General features: G+C 41.1%; 1 protein-coding gene across 1 annotated transcript in view; it reads right to left on the bottom strand.

The window, feature by feature from the left end:
* Nucleotides 1-12,591, bottom strand: part of GNAI1 (G protein subunit alpha i1) — a 73,126-nt gene that overhangs the window by 20,134 nt on the left and 40,401 nt on the right. Inside the window, exons 2-3 of the mRNA XM_080936222.1 lie at nucleotides 10,227-10,269; nucleotides 9,996-10,137 (exon numbers count right to left, since the gene is read on the bottom strand). Of these exons, the coding sequence (XP_080792348.1) occupies nucleotides 9,996-10,137; nucleotides 10,227-10,269 (185 nt within the window). The remainder of the gene's footprint in view (nucleotides 1-9,995; nucleotides 10,138-10,226; nucleotides 10,270-12,591) is intronic.

Here is a 12,591-nt window from a genome sequence, read left to right as displayed (position 1 = left end):
TGTATGTTGGGGGAATAAACCATTATTATTCCCAAGGGGCATCCTCCCAAACTACAGCTGGTTCGCCTAACTTCGAGTTGAAGATATCTGAATGGAGTGCACGAGAGAGGGATAGGACTGTTTATCATGTTGTTGTTCTTATCACTCTCCTGTGTACAGTACTAAAGAAACTACTACACTCTGAGCAGGTTATTTTTAACAAAAATCTAGAAAAAGTATCTAAAGTACACTGGTGGAATTTCCTGGACATCACATGTAAATATACCCTTTGAATTTTTAAAATAGGTTTTTACTACACAGCCCAGGCTAGCCTTGAACCTCTGATCCTCCTGCCTTGGTGCCCAGTACTGAGATTACAGGAGGGCACCATCATACTTGGAAGGCATGTGATAAATAAACGTGACCATCTTTGGATTTTAATGTTTGCTGAGTGTTCTTGGACCGACTGCCTGCCGCTCCTGAGGGAACAGTATGCTGTGGTCCTCCAGAGTGATGGAGGCATGATGAAGTATGCACAGAGAAGTATCCCAGGGCATGGTGGCAGAGCCGACCAGCTGACAATGGGAATTCATACTGCTGCTAATTCATGAAACATTTTCTTTTCAGCTGGAACTCATCGTGGAAACTAATTAAGTCTCTCAGCATGGGAACACATTATTCAAGCATATGTTTCCCTCTTTAGTAAACCACAAGAGAGATGCATGCGAGTCAGCAACACGTGCGGATCCTTAGCAAGCCAGCTACCACGGGCTGTGGCCACTCTGAGCCTAGTTCTAGTAAGCAATAAGGCCACCTACTAGATAATAACCTACACACACACACAAACACACACACACACACACATACACACACACACATACACACACACACACACACACACACACACACACACACACACACACACAATAAGCCTACCATTTTTATTTCCTAAACCACAGAAAACATAATTTTGTTTAGAAGAATACTTAAGTAGTTTTTTTTAATGTACTTTATCATGTAATCTTTAGTTAATTTTAGTAAAGTTCTTTGGCAGAAGAGATGAAGACCCTCCAGTCTGGGTCACCTGAACATATTCTTTCCCTCTTTCCAGGAAGGCACCCCCACAAAAAAAAAAAATAAAACACAGAAGGAATTTTGGTTGCTGTGTTTATAAACTGCACTTCCTAAGGCATTCAAATGTCTGTTCCTTTTTTTAGATTGCACACGTAAGTGAGACCATGTGATCCTTTTCTCTTTGTGTCTGCCTTATTTGACTTAGCACAATATCCTCCTGATTACAATGAAATGTTGGTCAAACTTGCAGAAATAGAAAAGTAAACAATGCCCACCTGGAGCAATGGAAGTGGACAGAGAAGTGGGAAGTATAGTTCAAAGAAAAAGAAGCAAAGGACGGGCAGAAATGTTTGCAAGGAGTTAATGCTTCACACCGCCACTAATCATACAGCTGAATGTTTTACTGATTATTTTAATTGAGTTTATTTTAGCCACACTCATAACTCAAAAAGTGTAATGTATGAGAAGATGGATATGTTGACTTGCATTACTATACTAAGCATATTGCTATCCTGTAGATCACGTGTAACACCAAAGTGTAAACCTTAACAGTCTACAGTACAATTAACTTTAAAAAAGTTTCTTCCTCACAAAATGTAAATTCACTGGAAACTTGATACAGGGTGTTGGTGTACAGCTATAATCCTGGTACTTGGGATACTTGAAAGCCTGACATATGCTAAGCTCAAGTTCTAGGCAAGCCTGGGCTACAGAGTAAATGTAAAGTCAGTGTAAATTACTAGTGAAACCCTGAAAAACTGGATAGGAATACTCACCTCCCAGTTACTGCTAGCCCTTAGCCACCACCACAGATGAGCACTGAAGTCATGCATTTGAGCAGAAAGCATTATAGAAAGTTTTCCACATCACTCTGTGTTTCCAACACCCAAGGCAGCGTGTCTCAGGCCTGAGCCAGCTCGGTCATCATGTAAATCATTAAATAACAATCAATGAGTCCTTGTTGTCTACAAGTTAAAACTGTAGGACTCTGCAAAATCTTTAAAACACAAAGCTCCTCAAAAGCATCTAGAGACCTCAACAGAAACACATAGCGTAATGGTAAAATGGACAGAGGTCATGCAGGACAGGACTTGGCTGTAGTTAGTGAAGTGGTTTACAGGATACATGCCATGGTGTTAAAGAATTTGAATTTGGCTCGAAGTTAGACTTACTTCAATTTCCAAGCTACCTACTACCAAGACCACTCTGTAAGCACCATGTGATATACAGATATACATACATACACACACACACACACATACATACATACATACATAGATACATACATACATACATACATGACTCAGAGGCCTCTATCCAGAATGGGGAAGACATTGAAGGAACAGGATGGTGAACGTTTGAAATGTTAAGAAACACAAAGACAAGAAAAGAGTATACTTCCTGTTGGGCATGGAGCAGAAACAGTGCATATTCAGGGCCCAATGCATCAGGATTCAATGCAAAAGCACAAACACTTTTTAACAGTCAAAGCAATCAAAAATGTGGCAACCCCAGGGGAGGCTTTTAAAGCAATAGCTAGATGACTAATCAGAACACAGAAGACAAATGTTCCAGTTGAAAGTAATCTTTGCATAGAAAGTATCAAAAGGCTCTCCTAAAACACAAGGCAAATGGCATGAGAAACTAGATTAAAAATAGTGACACCTCCGACCTGAAGCTCTATGGATAATTGTCCACTGCCAGGACTGATACATTAATGAACTCTGTCCCAATAACTGCATCATTTATATTTGCCAATGATACTGGAAACCACATATAATGACAGCTTCACAGCAACCAAGTTCTCAAGAACATGAATTGGGAAAGAAAGAACTTTTGTGGGTTTGCCACTCTGTGACTCAATGGCAACCTTAGATGATGAAGACCTGCTTTAAGAAAAATAAAATTTGGGGAAGGTAGGGGATATCTCCAGAAAGAGGTGAAGATCAGGGGTGGGGGAGGCACCCAAGAATCAATGGGTGTCCTTAGCTATGACTCACACAGCATTGGGGATCTATCTGGAGGCTGGGGAACAACCTTGGTGGAGTAATAGGGACAGAAACCTACCCACAAAACCTTTGACACAAACCTTATCCTGTCTACAAAAAAAAAAAAAAAAAAAAAAAAAAAAAAGTAGTGATTGGGGATGAAGCAGAGACTGAGAAAACAGCCAATAAATAACTAACACAGTTTGAGACCCATCCCAGGGGTAAGCACAGATCCCTAACATGATTAATGAAACTGTGATGCTAGCACACAGGAGGAGTCTAGCATGGCTGTCCTGAGAACCTCCACTCAGCAGCTGACTCAGATGGATGCAGCAACTCACAGCCAAACACTGGATGGCACATGGGGACACTTATGGAAGAATAGGAGATATGTTTGTAGACCCTAAGAGAAAAAGAATTTCGCAGGAAGCCCAACAGAGTCAACTAACCTGGATCCTTGGGGCTCTCAGAGTCTGAACCACCAACCAAAGAGCATGCAGAGACTCGAACTAGGCCTCCCCACACTTATGTAGCAGATATGCAGCTTGCCCTTCATGTGGAATAACTGGAACAGGGGCTATTCCAAAATCTGTTGCCTGTATGTGGAATATGTTCTGGCTGGGCTGCATTGCTTGTCTGGCCTCAGTGAGAGAGGAAGCTCTTAGCCTCACAGAGACTTTAAGTACCAGGGTGTGTGGTGGGGGAAGGGGAGACCCAGGGGGCCCCCTCCTACTGAGAAAAGAAAGGGAGGGAGAATAAGGGAAGGATTGTGGGAGGGGGTGACCAGGAGGGGGAAAGTGAGCGGAATGTAAAGTGGGTGAGTAAGAATCAATAAATACATAAATAAATACATAAGCGAGCAAGCAGGAAACTGCCACACATTTTCTCTATAAACAAAAGTAAACACGATTTGAGGCAAGGAAATAGTCCTGTTTCTTTCCCCATAATATTATTTAAAAGAGGGATCGAAAAGCCTAAAAATAAAAATGCCATAAGTTAATTTTAACTCCATTTGAGGTTATAAAAAACATTTATTAGATTTCAGTGAATTCATCAGGAATCATAAGCTTTATAGTATTAAGAAATTACTGGCAAATGCATTACTAAAAACGTAACTTTATATATGTTTAGAACAATACATATATATTAAAATTCATAAAAACAAAAAAAAAATACTGACATTTAAGTTTTTTTGTGGGGGCAGACAAAAGTCCAAGAGACACAGAAACACATGATGATCAGAGGTGAACTGAGGCAGTAAAGTAGTGTGTGCTTGAGGCACACATTTCACTGCCAAGTTCAGTGTCATTGAGCTATCTGCATAGCTATTACTCAGGATGGAAACAACATAAAAAGGCCTCCTCAACTCTCTCCTCTAACGGAAAGTGGAATACTACCTTAATGCCTCAGAGGCTCTTCTAGCGGGCACAGCAGGTGAAAATGCCTGGGGACACTTTAAAGAAATGAGATTTGGAAAGAGCAGAAATTACCTGCTATTAAAAACCTACAGTATGTAGAACAGTCTGGGTTTGATACCAGCCAAGAAGATAAAAATACCAACACAAACTTATATGAGCAGAGCCGTAAGATACATCAGTATGGAAGGATGTGGTTATTCTAAAAATACCGATGGGTAATAAATTACAAACAGGGAGGTACAAATATGCCTTATTAAGTTCATCCGGCGGAATATTTCAGAGGCAAGAGAATTAATGAAGATTCAAGTGGTGAAATTTACTGCCTTGCAGAACTTTAAAGTAGCATAAATATTTGTTAGATCTTGTAGTGACTGAAGGTGTTTAAAATTTAAACATAACAAAGACAATAGCATGGGGAATTTTAATAATGAAAAATACCCAAGAATAAGGTGAAGGATAAGAAACAAATATTAGAAAACTACTGTTGGGACAAAAGCAGGTTGCATGGGTACTTACAAACCAACAAACAAAAAGACCCCACTAGGTAAGCAAACACGAGCCACAATCAGATATTAAAAACACAGACAGAAATGGTACAGAAAGCCATACTAGAGAAAGAATTCACATTCTATTGAGCTAAGACTCACTAATCACAGATCACAAAGTTCCCTCAACTCTGGCTACCTCAAAGAAGAAGAAAACACATACTCAAGATTCCTGCCAAAGTGAATTGCTAAATATTCCACAACAGCAATCTTGCACATCAGGCACACAGAGATAAACCAACTAACAAGTGGATGTAAACAGCCACAAGGTGTTCAAAGAGACAAATGACCATCTCCTTGGAGCAACTTGAGACTGGGCAGGAAGATGCTTGAGTGGACCAGGGGCTCTGGGGCTCCTCAGTAGAAGGTATCTCAAGTAGCTTCCATGGCATGAAAGATCAGTCTTGAGTTTGGATCTTCTGCCAACTGGTTTCAGATCCAATGCTACTAGAAAAATAAAGCTCCACAACATGGGAATCATCATTTGCAAGGTATCTATATATTCTCTGCCAATTGCTGCAAACCCATAAAATCCTGCTTTCTGGCTGTCCTCGGGGCATGTGATTGCAGGTCAGCCCACTGTCAGAAGGCGACACCAGGGCCTACCATGTGCTAAAAGTCCTACATGATGCTTCCTACCATAAAAAAAATCTGAATTACCAATTTTTTACTATTCACAGATGGACCAACCTCATTATGAGAGCTCTAAAGAGACAGTAGCCATAAATTTGATTCTATTATGCCTATCTTGAAAATAATTTTTCTCTCCTCAATTAAAATAGAAAAGGTAGGTTATAACCATGCATCCTCAACATTTCTGACTAGTTGGCCAGCTCCAGAACATACACAAGCGGGCAACGCCGAATGACTCAGTAGGCTGCATTTATACACTCATTCATTAGTATGTATAAGCTACAATGGTTAAAAACAGGAAGGCCAAAAATCCAGGGAGAGGATGCGGACAGGGAAGGGGAAAATGATGTAATTATATTCTAATTATCTTTTACTACTAAGGACATAGTTGCAACAAAAACACACAGGCCTTTTAGTGTTCGTTTAATAATTCTGAAGTCCATTTGTACCAGAAATGCTTACTAGTCTTGGTATTTGGTCAAAAGAACAAGACAGGTTAATCAAAGCCTACTAGGTATCAATTCATCTGGGAAGCAATATAAACTAACACACTGCGATTCTGTCAACAATAACAGTAAAATTATTGATAATAAATTCAACAAGGTTTATTGAGTAACTGTGATGGCAAAGGGATGTTATAAACAATCACTATTGATTTTATCTTTTAGAAATCCTATGAAGTAGATGTTCTTTATTTTCTTCTATTCCATATAATAAAACATTATTAGAGACACTGAATCACATATTTGGGGACTGGTCTGGGAAAAACAAAAGTACCTCAGTGTCTCCAAGAACACCCAATTTAATGTTAAAGGTCATATGTTCAAGTCATAGAAATGGACAGGTTACTTAATATGTGGCAATAAGGCAAGACAAATTATGACATATTTAGATCCTGTTTAATAGCAAACACCCACAAATGGGTCGATAGACTAGAAAAAATCCATAGTATTATAGAAAATAATACGAGTCAAAATTTGAGAAGTTGGGTCAGTTGTTATGTGTCTATACACATGCAGGGAGACCTGGTTCATGTCCCTTTTATGTATATAAGGAGCTGAGCATGGCAAGTACCTTTCTGTGTGCACTTCCCAGTTTGGGGAAGATAGACAGGATTCCTGGAACTGCTCGGCTAGTCAAGCAGGCTGAATTACTGAGCGCCAGGTTCAGTGTGAGACCCTGTTCCCCCCCAAACAAGGTGGAGAGTAACTGAAGAAGACAAAAGATGACACTAACCTTGGCCTTCTAACCACACACACAAATGCACAGGAAGCTGGCACAGATGCACGCACAAATGCACCAAATTCCCAATCGTCTCGGCTGTACAGTGAGTTGGATGCTATTCTGGGATACTTAGGACATTGACTCAACAAGGAGAATGCTAACTATAGTCATTGGGAGTACTGTCTTTATATCAAGACAAAGATCAAGATGTCAGAATTGATGCAGAAAAATAAGTTTTGGTGTGAAGCAACACAGAGAGATGTACGAACTTTCACACTCAAAGAAAACTGTCCAAAAGACAATTTAACAAAAATGAGAGAACCCACAGGAATCCACAGGGAAAATACAAACAAACTATTATAAACTATTCTCCTCTTCAACAAGTGTCAGAGAAAAACTAAAAGACAAACCTAATAATCTTTCTCATTTATAAGCTATTGAAAATTGGAATGCTGGTCCTAAGTCCCTTACACGGTTACAATACCCAGCTCAAATGTGTCTTCCTCATGTGTGAGCTCTCCTTACTTCACCTTTATAACCTCCAGAGTAATTGCAAGGGACTTATAGTGGTTCAAATTTTATGGAGATGCAAGGCAGCCCAAAATAAAGACAGAAGGGGAACAGATCATGGAAGACCACACCCACCATGAAGCAATAACGGGGAAAGCAGAGGGCATCTGAAATAATAGCTTATAGCAGGAATGGGAAGTTGCTGGGTGCATCTGTGGACACACAGCAATTCCAGAGCCTCAGAGAAACGATCAACCATAAAGCAACAAACTTACAGAGTACTTACTCTTAAGGCAAAGCCGATGGATCTTATAGAAAAGGTTTAAAAATAATTCTTTCCAAGACAGGCTTGAAAATCAAATGGCTTCCATAAAACTGCCTGCGCCACTCGTGAGTTATCAAAACCCAGGCTCTCAAGGCCTCTGAAACAGTTCTTACAGCCTCTGTAGGCTCTGATTCCCAGTAGTGGGAATGCGGGGTGCTATATAGTTTGGTTCAGCTTTCTGAGATGAAGCTTCAGTTTGTAGCCCAGGTTGACCTTGGACTCACTGCGTAGCTTTGGGGGTTCCTGACCTCATTCACAAGGATCCTCTTGCCTCCGTTCTCCCAGGCTCTGGATCACAGGCTTGAGCTGCCACAGCCCACTGACATCAACGAATTTGCAAATTCTCAGTGGCCATAACTGGGATTTGCTGTAAAATACAATTTCTGTTCCCTTTCTCTCCTTATTCTCAGTCCGTGCCTTTTTTTTAAATAGAGATTAAGAAGTCAGTGTTTCCAGGAGTGTTCCAAAATAAGTTTTAATAATTCATAACATTCTTCTAACTTTCCTCCTGAAACAAGATTGGATTATATCTAGAATATTTTGTCTCATCCACTATTGATTCAGTGTAATCTATGCAGTTATCACTTATTCATCTGACACGTGCTCTCAAAGTAGTGAGTGAATAAACAATAAATTACTTAAAATGATCTTGACCACAGTCCCAACATTGGACTTTCCCTCCCTAGATTTACGTTAAATATATGCTGCTTTGTAGACTTTGTACTTTGGGGGTCAAACTCTGGGCCTCACCTAGTCAAAGTCAGAGAATGCTCCAGCACTAAGCAATACATCCCCAACCCTGTATTCAGGAACCTGCTGAGTAATTACAGAAATGACGAATATTAATTTTTTATACTAGTAACTACCTTTCTATATGTGGGTCTCTTAAAATATGTGCCACACCTTCCCTCCACTTTATTTTGTGCCCCACTAACAACTGTTTTATTTCCTCTTTGAGACTTGAGCTTTACATTTGTTTTTGATTTCACATACAAGTGAAACCGGGCTGTACTTCTTCATATCCCAAACTATGGCTGGTGCAGAAATGTAACAAATAACAATCCTTAAATAAACAGATTAAGCATCAAAGAGAAAGAAAGGGGAAGACAGGGCCAGCAGAGTAAAGTATGTTGTGGGTGTGGAGGGAGCCCAGCATAGAGAGAGCCTCACCCTGTACCAAGACTGCCTGCACTCCAGACTTGCTGCTCTCCTGCCCTGCAGCTTCCTACCTGCCTTCTACTGTCTCCACCAGGCCCCACCTTCTCTTCTGAAGTCCCACTTAGCTCTGACACTCTGATCCATGTCTTTAAATAGCCGGTATTTTCCTGTCCCAAAGATGAGCAAACTCATACTCTTTTCCTTCCTCAGGGTCCAGGCCCAAGAACAAATAATGAGATTATGTTAGTCCTGAAATGTGGTTTTATGTTCTTGCTGTGTAGCCCTGCCTGGCTGTCTTAATACTCACCGTATAGCCCAGGCCAGCCTCATTGTAGCAATCCTCCTGCCTCAGCAGTCCAAGTGCTAGACTGAAATATCTAAACTTGTGAGACAAAATGAACTTTTTGCCTTCTTGAGGCAAATTACTGTTGGCATTTTATTATGGTAACAGCAGATGAGCTTGTGGGCACAGAAGTTGTGGTTTGAGTATGAAATGACTGCAAATGTTCATGTGTTAAGTGTTCTCTAACTAAGGGGCTATTGACATTTCTAGATGGGGGAAAATATAATATCCCTTGGTGAATTAATCTACAGGCAAATTCAGAGGTGAACATGCAATTAGAATGGGGCCTGGCTGGGGGAATGAGGTCACTGTTCCTCTTTGAAGGGAATATCTTGTCCCTTGCCCTCTCTCTTGCCTACTGTATTGTTCCATCATCCTGTCCACCATGATGTTTAAGCCTTGCCTCAAGATCACAGCAATGGAGTCTGCCAACCATGGACTGATTTCATGCTCTGACGCACAAGCAAGTTTCCTCTCCTAGAGTGGGTTTGCCCAGGTGTTTGGTAGGGCTGGCAAAAATGTTACTGGGACTCTAATATCTGAGTTATATAGAAATGACTTCAGTGATTTCTGAACAACCTGGAGAAGTCAGCGGAACCAGAAGAAGGCGGAGAGTGCACGCCTATGTATTTCTTACTCCTCTTACTTCCGAGGCTCTAGACTCACTTCTGACCTTTAAACTTCTTGGGTAAAGCATTCTGGACAGCTGTCACGTCCGGCCTCCTTTATGCAGCTGCAGCTGCAGCATCATCCCACGGGCTGGTCGTCAGACCCATGCCAGCAAGCTCAACGCCTTACCGCCCGAGCAGAGTCTCCGAAGTCGATTTTCAACCTCCCCATGGCTCTGATGATGGCAATGATGGACTGGATGGTGTTGCTGTAGACCACCGCTTTGTACTGCTTACACTCCTCCTCCGAGTAGCCAGCTTCATGGATGATTCTGCAGCGATCAGAGGAAAAGAAGAACCCTTCCTTATAGAGGTCACTCAGAGCCATGCAAAATGCTTCCCATGTCTTCCTTTTACTTACTTCATCTGCTTCACAATCGTACTCTTTCCAGATTCACCAGCACCTAGATAATAAAAGAAGAATGTTTCTAAGTCAGTCTATCAGTACTGAAGTAGCTCCAGCTCCCAAAGCACACACGTGTTCCCGTGTTCATGTCTACCATGCTCACACATGCCTGTGTGCATCCACCACACTCTATGCCACTTAAAGGTGACTCTTGTATTACAACAAGGCACAAAGCTGCAGCTCTGAAGGATCCCCAAGTCCACAGACTTAAGGTACGGCATGCATATCACTGTCATCAGTAGGAAGTGGTCCCAGAACCAACCTTCTTCACTTCTCCTTCCCTTCCTTCCCTCCCTACATCTTCCTTCTCATTCTTTCTTTTGGTGCTAGGGATCAAACTCTGGGCCTCACACACTCAAGTCAAGTACTCCAGCACTAACAGCACCTACCCAGCCCTGTCTTCAGGATTTTGCTAAGTGCATTGATTTTAACCATTCCTACTAGAGGAAATAAAACATGTAAAGGAATGAAATGATGGCAGTTAACCTTTCTGTGACAGTAATAACCACTTTACTCTATATGGATTCCTTAAAGGTATTTTGTATAACTTAAACCATAATAAAACAATAAAACTTAAGATAAACTTTGTCACCTACGAACCATAAGAATTAGCATATTTAACTCTTGGTTTCTATTATTTCATGATACTTTATTTGAATGTTATTAAACTTAAATGGAAAAAATAAGGTTTCTGTTCTTGCATAGTCTCTAAAGCATTTAAAAGATCCATTCTTTGGCTGGGCATTGTAGCTCACGGCAATAACCCCAGCATCCTGAGGCTGAGGAAGAATATTGACACAAACTAAAAAAGACCCTGAGCTAGTGAGTTTCAAGGTAGTGAGATAGGCTCACAAAACCAAAAACATGAAGATGAAAATAATTGCAAATTGCAGTACTGGAAATTGTTTTAGTCATGATTTTGTTCCAAACTGGTAGACATTTTGACTGCTAAGTAGATATCTTCATTTTAATGTGTGGCTTCTTTGAAACGGGGCAGTAATATCAAGAAGCCACTTGAGGGACTGAAGAGTAATAGTTACAAGCCCTTGCTAAGTTTGCAGAAGACCCAGGCTTTATTTCCAGCACCCATACTGGACAATCACCTATAAGTCCAGTTCTAGGGGGTTCAATGCCCTCTTCTGATCTCTGTGGGCACCAGACATGCATGTGTCACATATTTATACATGCATGCAATAGACTGATGTATATAAACTAAATATTAAAAAAGAACAGTTCAGGGAGCTGGAGAGATGGTTCATCGACTAGGAGTGACCCCATATTTGATTCTCACCACATCCATAGTAGATCAAAACCACCCTAGCTCCAGGACCAAAAGATTTGATGCCTTCTTCTGAGACCCATGGTACCAAGCATATACATAGTATACAAACATACAGGCAAAACACTCATAACCCCCAAAATAAATAAATATAGAATGAAGAGGAAGAGAAAGAGGGGAGGGGGAAGAGGAAGAGGGGAGAAAGATGAGGGATGAGGAGGAGGGAAAGAGGATAGAAAAGAGAAAAGAGGTATGAAGCAGGAGGAGATGAGAGAAGAGAAGGAAGGAGCTTCCATGCCCATGGTATAGCCTCCAAGGTATGTAGAGATGGCTCAGCAGTTAAGAGGAGGCATTGCTCTGGCAGGAGACCCGTTTCTTTGTCTGCACATGGTGGCTTACAAGTACCCACAGCTCAACCTCCAGGGGACTGGAGATGGTCTTTAGACTTCTGTGGATAGCAGGCACACACACGGAACATTGACAGACATGCAGACAAAACATTCATGTACACAACAAAAATTTTAAATCCAGAAAAAGATTTAAAGGAGCTACATGAAGAATATTTAAAAAGCAAATGGTAGTAACAAGGCCTCTGCATCCCATACAATATGACTTGCTGATCCTGGCTACTACCGTGAGTCCAATGGAGCTTTTCCATCTTCTTTTCACAGAAGTCCCAAACCCAGGGACCATTCTCCAAACTGCCCAGTGTCTGCTATCTGCAGACAGACTCCTCATGAGCCAGAGCCTAGCTTTCAGTCATACTAGTAGATTAATATTCCTAAGGAAATGGCAGCCCCTGTAATTCTCAATCCATTTAGCAGTAGCTGCCCCCATGGCACATTACACCAACTGAGCTTTTCTAAATTTCTGACTGTTGAGAACAGCTGATCACAGGAATATCTGACAACAACACCCCTTTGTGCTCTCTTCCACATGACGATGGACTGGGAAGAACTTTATTCCTGTTCGAGAAAGAGCCTGGCTTATGGATTTTGTGAGTCTCAGTCTCCTGTGTTCCTAGGGGTGTTCCCAGAATGC

Source organism: Micromys minutus, assembly GCF_963924665.1.
Source record: "Micromys minutus genome assembly, chromosome: 23".
Lineage (NCBI taxonomy): Eukaryota > Metazoa > Chordata > Mammalia > Rodentia > Muridae > Micromys > Micromys minutus.
Note: the sequence above shows the minus strand (reverse complement) of the source record. Positions and strands in the feature narration are given on the sequence as shown.